Here is a 14,417-nt window from a genome sequence, read left to right as displayed (position 1 = left end):
GCGCACCTGTCCATGTCTTCCCTGGAGGCCTGCCAAACGACCTGGAAGCCCTGCGGGAGCTTGTCCGGTCAGTGATCAGGGAAGAGCTCAACAAGTTGCAGATACCTCAGGCTCCAGCTGCACTATCTATAGTCGACGTTGTCCGGGACGAACTCAGGAACATCATACGGGATCCAGAGCGTGAGCCACAGCCGACGCGGCGCACCCCAACGTACGCCGACGTACTCAGGCAACCCGCGGTGCACAGTAGTGGAGCAGTTGCGACGACCGTTCCCTACCCGCCTACAGTACGCAGTGCACCTCGTCTACTGGAACCACCGGCTGCCTATCAGCCTTTAGCACGTAGTGCACCTCATTTTGCGGAACAAAGGCCCCGGAAAAGTGACGTCTGGCGTGACCACGAGCGCAGGCCTCTGTGTTTCCACTGCGGAGAAGCGGGTCACCTGTATAGGTTCTGCCCGTACCGTCAAGTTGGGTTAAGGGGTTTTCCCTTAAGCGCACCATGCCCCCGAAACGGTGAACGGCCAGCGGAGATCGAAGAATACTTGTCGACGCGCCAAAGCCCCGTGACTCCTCGCCAACGTCAACCACGATCACCGTCGCCCATGCGCTACCGATCGCCTAGCCCACGCGCGTCTCCAAGATTGCCTAGGCGTCGTTCACCAAGCCCACACCAGGAAAACTGAAGCAAGCGACCTGTGGAGGTGAGGCCGCTGATAACCAGAGTTACGAAGATCCTCCAACGCGATTCCAGTGCGGTGACGAGATAATTCCAGTCTACAGGTGCAGGAACGAAACGATTACGTCAGATTTGCCGTTGATAATAGACGGATGCGAGCTGAATGCCTTAGTCGACACCGGCGCTGATTATTCGGTAGTAAGCTTCAAGATGGCGAAGCACCTTAAAAAAGTTGTGACGAAGTGGACTGGTCCGCAGATATGCACGGCAGGTGGTCATCTTATTACGCCCCTTGGACGATGCACCGCAAGACTTACGATAAAAGGCTTTACTTACGTTTCTGACTTTATTGTACTGCCAGAATGTTCACGGGAACTCATATTGGGAATGGATTTTCTACAAGCTAACGGCGCCATAATTAACCTACGTAGGTCCAGTGTATCTTTCTCCACAAAACAAGCTATACCTGTGGAAGAATCGGAGGAGCGACGTCTCGCTGCACTGCGCGTCGTTGACGATGACGTAACTGTGCCGCCACGCTGCAGTATAATGGTTCTTGTGGAAAATGAAAGATTTTCCGACCGCGAAGGCATAGCGGATGGAAACATAGAGCTCCTTTTCAACAAAGGTATTTGCGTGGCTCGGGGCCTTGTTCAGTTAAGCGATGGCCGTGCACATGTCGCACTTACAAATTTCGGTAATGAATTCCAACACATCGCACAAGGAACAGCTATTGCCTATTTCCGCGAGTTCTGTGCAGCGACCGAATTATGCAGTCTAACTACGTCAACTGCCCTTCCAGGAACCTGCAGTGTCGACAGATCAATTACCGTCAACCCGAGACTCCCGGAAGCCCAAAAGAAACAGATATATGCCCTGATAAAGGATTTTTCTGACTGCTTCTCCACGTCCTCGAAGGTACGGCGCACGTCTGTTGCGAAGCACAGAATCATTACAGAGGACGCCGCAAGACCAGTATGCCAGCACCCGTATCGAGTTTCACCAAAAGAAAGGGAGATCATCAAGAAGCAAGTAGAGGAGATGCTTTCAGATGACGTTATTCAGCCTTCCAGCAGTCCATGGGCGTCTCCGGTAGTGCTCGTTAAGAAAAAGGATAACACACTTCGATTCTGCGTCGACTACCGTAAACTGAACAGCGTAACCAAGCGGGATGTGTACCCCCTTCCGCGTATCGACGATACGTTAGATCGGCTCCGATGTGCAAAGTTTTTCTCCTCCCTGGATCTCAAGAGTGGATATTGGCAAATAGAGGTGGATGAACGGGACCGTGAAAAGACAGCATTCGTAACCCCTGATGGCCTCTACGAATTTAAAGCACTTCCATTCGGCCTCTGTTCCGCGCCCGCAACTTTCCAGCGAATGATGGACTCTGTGCTTGCAGGATTGAAATGGCAGTCATGCTTAGTGTATTTGGATGATGTGGTCGTATTTTCCACCACATTTGACCAACATCTCGAGCGCCTGCGACTAGTATTAGAAGCTATTCGCGCAGCAGACTTGACAATTAAGCCGGAAAAATGTCAATTCGGCTTCGATGAACTTCGGTTTCTCGGACACGTTATCAGTGCTGCAGGCGTTCGTCCAGATCCCGAAAAGACAGCAGCTGTTGCGAGGTTCCCGACACCCACAGACAAAAAGTCAGTGCGACGTTTCCTGGGTTTATGCGCATACTACAGAAGATTTGTGGAAAACTTCTCAAACATTGCTGAGCCCCTTACAATACTGACAAGAGAAGATCAACCTTTCATGTGGAAAAGCGAACAACAAGACGCATTTGACGAGTTAAGGAAACGCCTGCAAGCTTCTCCAATCCTTGCCCATTTTGATGAGACAGCCGACACTGAAGTTCATACCGATGCGAGTAACGTCGGCCTCGGTGCCATACTAGTGCAGTGGAATAACGGCCAGGAGAAAGTAATTGCTTATGCCAGCCGTAAGCTCTCGAAAGCAGAGGCAAACTACTCCGCAACCGAGAAAGAATGCCTTGCAGTCATTTGGGCAATATGTAAATTTCGGCCCTACCTCTATGGTAGACCATTCAGAGCGGTCAGCGATCACCATTCGCTTTGCTGGCTGGCGAATCTCAAGGATCCATCCGGACGACTAGCAAGATGGAGCCTTAGGCTTCAAGAGTATGACATTACTGTCGTATACCGATCCGGGAGGAAACACAGCGATGCCGACTGCTTGTCCCGCGCACCCGTCGAGACAACTGTGTCAGAAGAAGAGGATTTCCCGTTCCTTGGCATTGTTGACGCGTCACAAATTGCTCAACAACAACGAGATGACCCGGAATTGCTTCCACTTATACAGCGCCTGGAGGGACTCGACGTTCAACTCCCGCGTATTTTCTCTAGGGGGCTATCTTCGTTCTGTCTGCGAGGCAGTGTCCTCTACAAGAGAAACTTCGAGAACAGCGAGACAAAGTTTTTACTTGTCGTACCCACATCTATGCGAGACGAAATTTTGCATGCATGTCACGATGAGCCGACGTCTGGACACATGGGCGTGAGCCGTACAGTCGCCAGGATTCGTCTGAAATACTACTGGCCCAAGTTATTAGCATCCGTGCAGCACTACGTCAAGACTTGTCGCGAGTGTCAAAGGCGCAAGACTCCATCCGTAAAACCGGCCGGCCTCCTCCAGCCAATAGAACCACCAAAAGCCCCATTCCAACAAGTCGGTATGGACCTCCTTGGACCCTTCCCAACATCATCTTTAGGCAAAAAGTGGATAGTTGTGGCCACGGACTATCTGACCCGTTACGCAGAAACTGATTCCCTGTACAATGCAACGGCTGTCGAGGTTGCAAAATTCTTTGTCCACAATATCGTGCTCAGGCATGGCGCTCCCACAGTTGTTATTACCGATCGTGGAACGGCCTTTACTGCTGACCTAATGAAATGCTTGTTGCAAATGACACATACTGATCATAGGAAACTACGGCGTACCACCCGCAGACAAACGGTTTAACTGAACGCCTCAACAGAACACTGACCGACATGCTTTCGATGTATGTCGACGTTGAACATAGGCTGTGGGACGAAATTTTGCCATACATCACCTTCGCATATAATACGGCCGTTCAGGAAACAACACGAGTCACCCCGTTTGAACTTGTATTCGGCCGAGCAGTAACCTCAACTTTGGATGCTATGTTGCCGTTAGATGAAGAAAACCATAACTCATCTGACCTAGATGATTTCTTGCAACGAGCCGAGGAGGCACGACAGATGGCAAGGTACCGAATACGCCGCCAACAACGCATCGACTCCAACCGGTACAACCAGCGCCGTAGTGAAGCTCATTACCAGCCCGGTGACAAGGTGTGGGTATGGACCCCAGTGCGACGCCGTGGACTGTCTGAAAAGCTTCTGTGCCGATACTTCGGCCCCTACGAAATACTTCGTCGCATAAGCGACGTCACTTACGAAGTCAAATCCGCTGGACACGAGAGCCCCAGACGGCGCAACTCCACGGAAGTTGTGCATGTTGTCCGCATGAAACCCTACCAGGAGTGGTCATGAACAACAACAACAACAAAAAAAAAAAAAAAAGTGAGAGCCCACAGGAACCCCTACTTCCTCTCACGCATCGGGCCGATGCGGTAAGGAGGGGGATAATGCCACGACCAACTTGGTGACATTTAGGTTGCGCGCCCTTTGCATTGGGCACCGTGCACGCCGTACAGTGGTGGTGTTCAGCAACCATAGGCAGCGATCTTCGTGGCACGGGCAGCCAGTTGGACTCGGCTCGCATGCGCCACGCGCACGAGGTGTCACGCGAGGCGAAGAGGAAGACGGTTCGAGCCCAGTTTGAGAACGCGACTGCCGCGGATATTCTTCACGACCGCAGTGACTTTTACTAGTGGGCACAAGTTCGCCTTTAATAAATATCGTTGTTTTACTAACATCGTTACAATATGTACATGCTTTACCACAAATAAAGCGAGGAAGGGAAAAGCTTCTCTGTCCTTTTTTTGGAGAAGTGGGCGTAGAATGCGAAAATATTAGGAACATAAAGTAAGAGAACAACACAGCTTCTTGTGCAGCTCTGTCTGCACAGAGCTGCACAGCACGTATAAATAGTTACTGAGAAAAGTGGGTGTTACCGACGGTGTCTGTGTTTGTAGGATTTTTGCGTCAACGAACGGCACACAGCATCTGCGTAAGCATACCTTGGATTCTGTCCAAGAGAGTTTGAAAAAAAAAACGAGATTTTAGGAGGTGAAACTATTTGAACCATATATTACTAAGGAATGCAATGTGTCCTTGTGCTACCTAAAAAAGAATGATAGGTTGGTTTAAAACCCGAAGTATTCGCGCATTGTTTCGTCCCCATTTAGAAATCAACAATTTAAAAAAGAAATAGTTACTTTTATTGTTCACAATAAAAGTAATAATTTCTTTCATAAATTTAGCCACGTGGTATATCTTTGAGAGGAAGCCACGCGGAAACGAAGCGCGGTACCTGCGCCTTGATGCGTGGGAAGCTAGAGACTTTATTTGCGAACGAAAACGACCGCTGCCTCTTTCGGCGAGTAATGCAACGAATTATTACGCAATCGAATAGCAGAGAAGAAGGAATGTCGACAACGAGAATTTCTTTTTCTTTGAGGCTAAGGTAACGAGTGTAGTCAGCACGAGTTGACGCGTAAGTGTTACGTGCCGATTCGCACTCACATTCAGGTAAAAAGTGGCCACTTTACTGGACGGCAGGATCCCGAAAAACGGGAACAGGAAGACCGGCATGAGTGAAGTGGCGGCCAGCGGGACCACTTCCGCCGACCAGTAGAAAGCCATCCACAGCAAGATGTAGGCGCACCAGCCGGCCTGCAGATGAGGGAGAAGAAGTCAATGGAGAGGGGTAGATGTTTTTTTATTCATCAGCTGAAAACACGGGACTTCACCCTGCTGAACGCACAGTCACAATTGTCCCTTCGTTGGTAGAAGACCCACGACGTATGGAGCCCAGCGCCTGAAATGTGATATCCAGAACACAGCAGTGCCGGCACTTCTTGAGCCACCGGTGGGTGTTGGTGACAACACGCTGACGCATTCTTGCATCAGGTGAAAGTGAGGGTCTCGTTGAAGCACTGTGGCTGCATGCATTAGCGACCAACCAGCACCTAACGGTGGCGCAAGGTGCGCCGGTCACCAACGTGGTCCGTGTGTCGCGTTTCAGTTGCTGAGCACGTTATTTCGCGTAAACTTCTGCATCAGCGAACAGTTGGTTCAGGTCTTTTGGAATTGTTCCAGCTGTTTATTTCTTAATGTTTAACATCCTATTTTTTTTTACCTCAAGGCCCCTTTTCTCTACCCCGCCTAAATACTGAAATATTCAGGGACACAAAGTTTAGCATAATTGCAAACGTACTAGATTCACCTGTGTGACATCAAGATTTAAAGCTTAGCTGCACTAAGTTCTTGCGGATGGCAAGACCGTACTCATTTCTCACGAGGATACAACTTTCGTGAAATATAAGCGATTGAATGCGTTGAGTCGTCAAGTAAAGATGCAGCGAAAATGTGACAACGTTTTATTCCTATAAGTGGTTTTGGCGTTGCGCTGGTAAGCACGCGGTCGCGGATTCGAATCTCCGCCGCGACGGCTACATTTGCAGGGAAATAAACGCAAAAATGCCCGTGCACTGTGCATTGAGCGCCCGGTTAAAGAACCCCAGGTGGTCGAAACTATACGGCGTGCCTCATAATCTCGTGGTGGTTTTGGGGCATCTAGAATTTATTGAGTTTGTCCTTTCTCATGGTAGCACAGCTGATGAGTAAAGAAAAACGCAAGAGGAGAAAGACGAGGAAAGATGGAAAGACTGGAGAGGGACACGAGCCCCTTGCGTTTCGCCTCAGCTAATTCGCTTCGTACTCCACGTGGTCATTAAATGTTTTTTGTATGCACAGGTACACCGATATCGCGCGAGGTGTTCAGTTCCACCTGCTTCTTACAAAAATAAATTACGGGGTCTTACGCGCCAAGACCACGATTTGACCTTGAGGGAAGCCGTAGTGGGGAACTGCGGATTAATTTTGACCACGTGGGGTTCTTTAATGGGCACCCTATTAAATATACGGTACACAAGCGTTTCAGCGCTTCATCCCCAGAAGAACACGGCCATCGCAACCAGGATTGAACCCGCTACCTGAAGCTCAACAGCGGAACTCCATGACCACCAGCACCTGCTTGTCTTCATGTGCTTGCACATCAGCATGACTTACGTCACCAGTGCCGAACGTTTCAGCCAATGTATTTGTTCACGGCCACATTGAAGCTGTGAACTGGCGAACCGGCGCGACTTTATTAACTTTGTGGGCTTGTATTACATTTCAAACGTTGTTTTTTTTTGTGTGTGCCTAATTAGTTCATGCACGCATCTTCTACGTTTACTCTGTTTAATTTCTAAATGAAGTAGCGCTGCGCGTTTTTTCGTTGCATGTGCTGTGAATGGTTGGCATACAACACGCCTTAATAGAACTCGCCAGCCAGGAGCATTAACTCTATCGTCGGTATATAGGAACCAGGCCCTGCCAGACTTCAAAACGAACTGCTGCTTACGGCACGCGAACTGTCTAGACATCTGGAGAGGGAGGAGGGGTGTTTCTAAGAGCAAAAAAGGAGAGCTGAACGCTGCGAGGCTCTCAAGGTTATCTTGCGTCTAGTTGATAAGAAACGAGTACCTGAGGATAAAGGATTCAACCGAAGGATCGGAATAGAGCCCTTCCGGCATTACGTAAACGACGTTGATAAATCACGCCCGTGGGAGATTTTTGCAATCTTAGTTTGTTTTTTTATTTAGGCGCCCATTCTTGCAGCAAACATGACACTTCGACTTTTTTTACGTGACAGATATCTCCGACTTTTCCTTTTCCGTAAAAGGTGTGAGGACATGTAAGGCGATGTAAAATGGCGATCACAATCGAAATCATGAACCGAATTCACGATGCTTTTCGTTGTTCGTAAGGGTTATTTGCTTTTAGTCGTCCGCCTTCCCTAATAGGTTCAACGTCACTATTAGTTGGCATCTGCTGTTACGAACAATTGCACTTTTCTTTCTTCTTCTTTCTCATGTTTCGTGAGTGCGGGCCTAGTTCTTTATATCGGACGAATTCGCCCTAAATATAAATGTTTCAGTAGGGGCTCAACGTAACCACAATATAAATCATCTTCCCGTGCCAATGTGTACCGGTGCAGCGCTGTTCCAATGTTCCTAAGGATTTACACAAAATGTACGTGAAGTTAAAGGTGCGCTGAACCACCCCGCGTGCTTGGTAAAATAACGTAGTCCGCGGGTAGCGTATGCACTGCTGTGAACATCTCAGCCAAGTTTCGCTATCGTACGCGGTGCGTAGAGCTCGCACGCGGATCGCGAAGTCAGCTTTCTCTCAAACGCTCTTTTTGCAACAGAAGCCTGCCTCCTTACTCTCTTCTGGACGCTTTATTTCGTCGTGGGACGCTTTATTTCACCATTCCTTTAGGCAGCTGACCCCCCCCCCCCCAAGAGGAACGGGATGGTAACACCTAGCCCAACGCATATTTGCAAGGCTTAAGTCGCGTGACAAGACCGTTGATACTTCTTCACAAGGAACGATTTCTTCGCGCCAAGATTCACTGTATCCCTCTCGCGGGAGGTTGTCTGGCCTATAATCATATCTAGCTACCGTTCTTAGTCCGTTGCTCCCCCCGTCCTCGTTCCTTTCATCACGGACAACGCGAGATTGGCGTTTCTGATACTTTGTCGTATAGAGGCTTCCGGATTATCGTCCTTGCCCGCACCAACAAGACGTGACGTTATTGTATCTCGGGGCTCTTACAAAGATCTCAGATTTTGTTATGGAGAAGCAGGAAGCTGCGTTGGCCATGCGTAAGCAGTCATCGCCTGGGTCCGATGGCGCTGCACAAAGAAAACTTGTAATCCTTGGCCACTAAGATGCTATCATTGGAGTCTAACGACGAGCATAGTCATGCAGACTGTGTACTAAGTGCCGTATTGTACTAGGTGCTACTATACAGCCCTAATAAATCAGCACAGTCTTAAATCAGACCTCTGCCAGACGCTGTATCGGGAAAAGCTCAGCATTCATTCAGACTACCTGAAATAACTAACGTGCACCATAATCTGCGTTTACCGATAGATTTAATGTTACGCTGTGGTGGCATCTTGGATAGCAGTTGCAGCCCGAACGAACGGCTAGATGACAGACTATTTCAGTACTGCGTATGTTGCGTACGCAACGGCGTGGCGTACGTAAGATCGCTATGTTCTGCAAAGTGTGCGCATGTGCAGAACGCCACAGGAAAGGTACGTGGTGCGTACGCGGTTGCCGCGTACGCACGCATCATATTCTTGTGCGCTTACGTGGGGAGCCTCGCGTGCTGCTCTCGTGGTTCTCATTTTTTCGGGAGAGCGCGAGAGAAAGAGAGTCTCGCAACATGGCGGCGTCAATGGCGACCACCGGAAGGCTTTACGTTTCAACGGCCTACGATTTGACTTTCTTGCGTTACATAGGAAAAAATATCAATTTTTTTTCTTCGAAAAATGTTCAGTGTGCGCTGTCTGCACGAAAGGCTCGACCTCCTGTTGGCGCAGTTGGCCGCAAATGACGGTGCCAGCCTCAGAGACTGAATGCTCAGCTTTTATTTTTCTCGGCATTATTCGTGTGCTGCATCCGTATTAAATGTAGCGTCTTTTAAAGGCCTAAATATAGTCAGACGTAGTATGAACGCACGCACACGTTACGTCAGGCTGGCGAGAACAGCGTCAATAGGTTCGAAGGTTCGAAGGTTCGAACCTGGCAAGTGAAGGTTCGAAGTACTGGCAGGCGCGGCATCTAACGACGCTCCCCCGTTTACGTACGTAGGCATTTCCCAGTACTAAAAGCCTTGACGTAACACGCGCTGCTGCGTTCGGCAAAGCGCTTGCGTGCAGTACTAAAATTGTCTAATGACGACCTACTTGGAAAGAAGTATAACGCAGGGCGTCCTCAGAACGCAGGAGGCCCACGAACCATCCTTGGGACGATAAGCGGTCGGCTGCTTGGCTACAGCCCGTCGTTTGCCTTATATTGCCCGTCGTAAACGCAAGCGGCTTGGAAACCTAGTCTCTTACGGCCCACTGTCCACAGTAGCTCTTCTGGAAGTCAGGAAAAAGGTGACCGCCGGCGCATGACAATGTAGGGTTTGCCGCCATGACGAAACGAGCGCGATGCGAGGAACTAAATGACTTGCTGGTTTCTTCAACACGTGTCCGACGTACTTCTAACACTTCGCCGTTGCAGACGATTCCGTTTCTCTCGCATACTGCTAGCACTAGTGACTTCCGCACGAGACGCAGGCTTATTCGCCGAACGTTTTCTACATGAATTACGGCAGCGAGTTTGGACGCTGGTATCTATGAGAACTGAAAACATGGTGGTAGAGTCAACATGGAAGTGAAGCTTATTATAAATGCCTTTCCTTAATCTTCGTTTTTTTTTAAGCTTAAGACGGCCTTGTACATTTGCGAATGGATAATTTCCAACCAAATATGGCCTTACAAACGCTGCGATTCGCAATGTGTATGCATGTGCGCAGAGTCTCATCGCGTTCTGCATTAAAACATCAGATTGCCTCGTAACTGAGTTCGGCGATAGCAGATAATGTATTGAACATAAAGCCATAAGAACGTCTGCCGGCAACTAGCATGAAGATGAGATACCTCGGTGCACTAACCATCATTCCCGTGCAAGCTGGATGAGTGCAATGTTAGAGTTCCCATCAGTAATCTTAAATAATAAATTATTAGGTTTTACGTGATAAAACCACGATCTGATTATGAGGCACGCCGTAGTGGGGGACTCCGGAAATTTGGACCACCTGGGGTTGGCTAACGTGCACCTAAATCTAAGTACACGGGTCTTATCGCATTTCGCCCCCATCTAAATGCGGCCGCCGTGGCCGGGATTCGATCCCGCGACCTCGTGTTCGGCAGCCCAACAGCATAGCGACTGAGCGACTACGGCGTGCACATGTTTCAGCAATTTTGTAGGAATTGTAGGAAACTAAATTTCTCGAGCGGGCCGCCATCACGGCACTAAATCAAAGCATGGCTTGGTGATGCAAGACTGTTTTCTAGTGAAAGGCAACCTCGATTCTACCGCCCAAGTCGTTGCCTAGCGCCATTCGATTACCATCTAACAAATCGGGCAGTATATACCGTGCGTTTAACGTAACCCATACAAGCACACTTTAAAGATGAGAGTAGCACACATTAAACGAAATATTGCTAGTAACCGTCTTGAGCTACTCATGTACTTTTTTGAAGTACGATGAGTTTGCTAATTAGATTATTTATGTAAACTTTAAACATTCGGTTGAAAACATAAGTCGTCTATGGTACGTTATAGAGTGTGGCGAGAAACACATAACACAGTTGTTGCCACGACGTTATTTTTTACACTCGGCTCTTTGTTCCGGGCTCAGAAAAAAGCCCGCGAAATATGAAAAAAAAAATGACGCCACTGTGCTTCTGCGTCTGGACTGTAGCACTCGCAACCACGTTTCGAAAGAACGAAGCCTGCACGTTTGTCGAAAGCCCACGAGTGTGTCTGCATCCGTGCTCAGAGGAGACTTATCGATTATCATTTCGTATCCTGGCCGATTTTCATCTCAGCAACAACGGCGGGAGCATGCGCTGCACATCGTGGCCGATAGATTTCTTTTGCAATTGTCACGCGGCCTTTATAGACTTTCATGCAATAATTGATAGAAATCAGGCGCTGCGATCGTTCAGCCACCATGGGAATAACAGGTAGTACATGGATTGTATGATCTTTGCGCATTGGGCTTCAGGCGTTCTTGCGCCTTCGCTTATTACGCTTTATCTGGGCCGGAAGTGGACTAAATTTCAAAGCAATTTATACTTACTTGAATTCAGAAGGTATTAAGACTCCTCAAGCACGCATAATCACTCATAATTGTAGTGGTTCCGGTTGCCCATTCGCCCGGAGCGTAAGGGTATCAATATCAGGCTTTTGTGCTAGAGCTCCTGTGTTCGAACACAGGATTCAAACCTAGGGCCTCTATCACATAAGCCCTATACTGAAAAAATAATGCCACGGACGCATGCATGGGACAAGCTGCATAGAATTTCTCGCGGGCAAGCCAGCACGTTGATACGCTTGTCACGTTTCGATTAGACGACCTCGACAGGCTGAACCGCTTCAATCAGTAGCGATTGTGCGTTGTCGCAGACCTTCCTGTGATTAGAAAAGTGTAGCTTGCTGTGATATTTAAGACAACCAAGGCAAATAAAGTGTAAAAAACAGTCAGAAGTAACGCCTCAATCCATCAGCACGAAGTTCAGACAAATACACGCACTATCCATCGTTCCCATGGTGGCTGAACGAGTGCAGCATCAGAGTTCTCTCTGGTAATTATTGTACGAAACTATGACGGCCTTCATCCTCTGGAATCGTGATCCAGAGCGCTGCAATCCACACGTGAAAGCGTACAGTGACATTGGTATTTTTTTCATATTTAGCGGACTTTGCTCAGATCCCGGAAGAACGAACCACTTACACGATAACATCACGGAGGCTTCCTACTACCTATCTACCTTCCGGAATTGTTGTCGAACTGTTGCTCTTTTATGTGTTATTAAACAGCCACTGAAGGCCTATCGGTAGTTACAGCTCACGCGTCAGCGTTCAATGAATTTTCACAATAAGAAGAGCTCCATTTAAGCGAAATACATTATCATTGTGCGCATACGGGCGAGCAAACCACGTCACTACTTTTGTCTTTTATCCGGTGAATCCGCTCAGACGAGCTGAATTGCGTAGCGTGCTGTATATCAGGTGCCATTTATGGTTACGGATTATTCGTACAGACGCATAGAGTCGCTCTGCGTGGAAAGGAATTACCATTTATGCTTCCCCGAGTATGATCCATCAAAATTTTGTTTTAAGCGCAAGAAATTTAATTGTAGCCTATAGTAGCGTTATTGATACGCTGGAGCAAAGTTACAGCTGTGGTCCTGGATCGTAGCGCGAAGTGACACGGACAGAGACTAGAAGCAGACAGGACGAGCGCTCGTCCTGTCTGCTTCTAGTCTCTCGTTCTGTCTGCTTCTAGTCTCTGTCCGTGTCACTTCGTGCTACAATCCAAGATAATGCTACCGTACCAACTCGCCCAACTATCTATCCTTTTGCATTGCAGCTGTGGGTAGTTTAGAAGAAGAATTAGCATTTAATTAATTACCAGAGTTTCAAGACTAGGGGGGGGGGGGGGGATATGCATGTGTACAGTGCATGTATTGGCGATCACCATGCTAGAGGAGGGCCGCCTATTAATTTTCTTATGGGGGAGGGGCTGCCCTTTTGGTATCGCCTTGACTTTAATCCCTGTTAATTCTATACTGATTGAGTTTTTACTAAACATTGTCTTTTTTTTTCAATGTACTTTTTTGGCCAGAAACAATGTTAATATGGTCATTTTAGTTTTCTTGATGTGGAACTGTGTTTGGGCATTAGATGGTCAACAGAAAAAGAAACAGATGTAGGAGCTGGGCCTTCCAAAATTATCGTGATGACGTGCCAGCACCACGATTTCATTTTGAGGCACGCAGCAGTGGATGGCCTAGGAAAAATTGCGAATACCTGGGTTTCTTTAACCGTGCACTCAATGCACGGTACACAAGAGCTTTTTTCGCATTCCGCTACCATCGGAATGCGGCCGCGCTTCGAACCCGTGGCCCCGAACCGAGCAGCGCAATGCCGTAGACACATGGGCCTTCACTGTACGACATTGCAGGAACGTACCTTTCCTCCGATGCATACAGCCACTGGAAGGAAGATGAGGGGCACACATATGATGTACACGAGACGCCATGACTCCTTGAGCACACCGACGGCAGCCAGCATCTTGCGGCCTGTTCTGACTAAAAGAAAAAAAGGAAAAAATTACGGTTCAGTGGAGAGAAATGCCACGAACAGAGGGCGCATTAATGCGGTGGTCGCAGCTCTGACAGAAGGTTTTGCCCTAGAAGTTCCAATCCACAACATTCGACACACTAACGTTATGTTTGCAAAGTAAACGACGGTTCATAACTACGGCAATGGGCAAATTCTTGAACATTTTTGAATAGCGACTCAAATATGCTTCGAATTGACGCGATTGTGGAATCGCCGCTTAAGAAAAAGAGACAGAGCGGCGATGCGGCCGTTATCTGCGCGGTTTTCAGCCTACAGGGATATGCTTGTCTTGCGGCGGTTCGTGGTTGCGATAAGCATATCAGGCAGCTCACGAGGATCAATGCGCTGTGCGTTCAAACGCATCACGTTCGCAGATAGCACTGCAAATGCGGCGCGCACGCGGGCATGTCACACGCATTTTTTTTTTCATATATCAGCGTAAAAAGAAATGAATACGTAACAAGCGAGAAGTCAAAAGCGGCTCATTCAGATGTTCGTTAAAGCACTATAAAACTTCGTCAATGCAAGTTTTCCCCTAAAGCTAACCCTTGTTCCGAAGTGTGTTAATTTACCTTGAGTAAATGTGCAATTAAGCATAATACAAGACATAGTGTGACTTGCTTCATACAGTAACCAACATTAATCTGGACGCATCTTCGAAAAGTACTAGGAATATTTTTAATCCTTGGCTAAAAGTAGCTGTGGCAACATATATGCAGATATGTGTGTTTGTGTGAAATTGCTGATTATTTGGT

The 14,417-nt window shown here is 48.1% G+C and overlaps 1 protein-coding gene across 1 annotated transcript in view; it reads right to left on the bottom strand.

Moving 5' to 3' along the window:
* Positions 1-14,417, bottom strand: part of LOC126544086 (Na(+)/citrate cotransporter-like) — a 119,029-nt gene that overhangs the window by 77,399 nt on the left and 27,213 nt on the right. The window contains exons 2-3 of the mRNA XM_050191292.3: positions 13,510-13,628; positions 5,383-5,532 (exon numbers count right to left, since the gene is read on the bottom strand). Of these exons, the coding sequence (XP_050047249.2) occupies positions 5,383-5,532; positions 13,510-13,628 (269 nt within the window). The remainder of the gene's footprint in view (positions 1-5,382; positions 5,533-13,509; positions 13,629-14,417) is intronic.

The sequence above is a fragment of the Dermacentor andersoni genome, chromosome 3 (genome assembly GCF_023375885.2).
Source record: "Dermacentor andersoni chromosome 3, qqDerAnde1_hic_scaffold, whole genome shotgun sequence".
Classification (NCBI taxonomy): Eukaryota; Metazoa; Arthropoda; class Arachnida; order Ixodida; family Ixodidae; genus Dermacentor; species Dermacentor andersoni.
The sequence above is the reverse complement of the archived record's forward strand: the minus strand, read 5'-3'. Positions and strand labels throughout refer to the sequence as shown.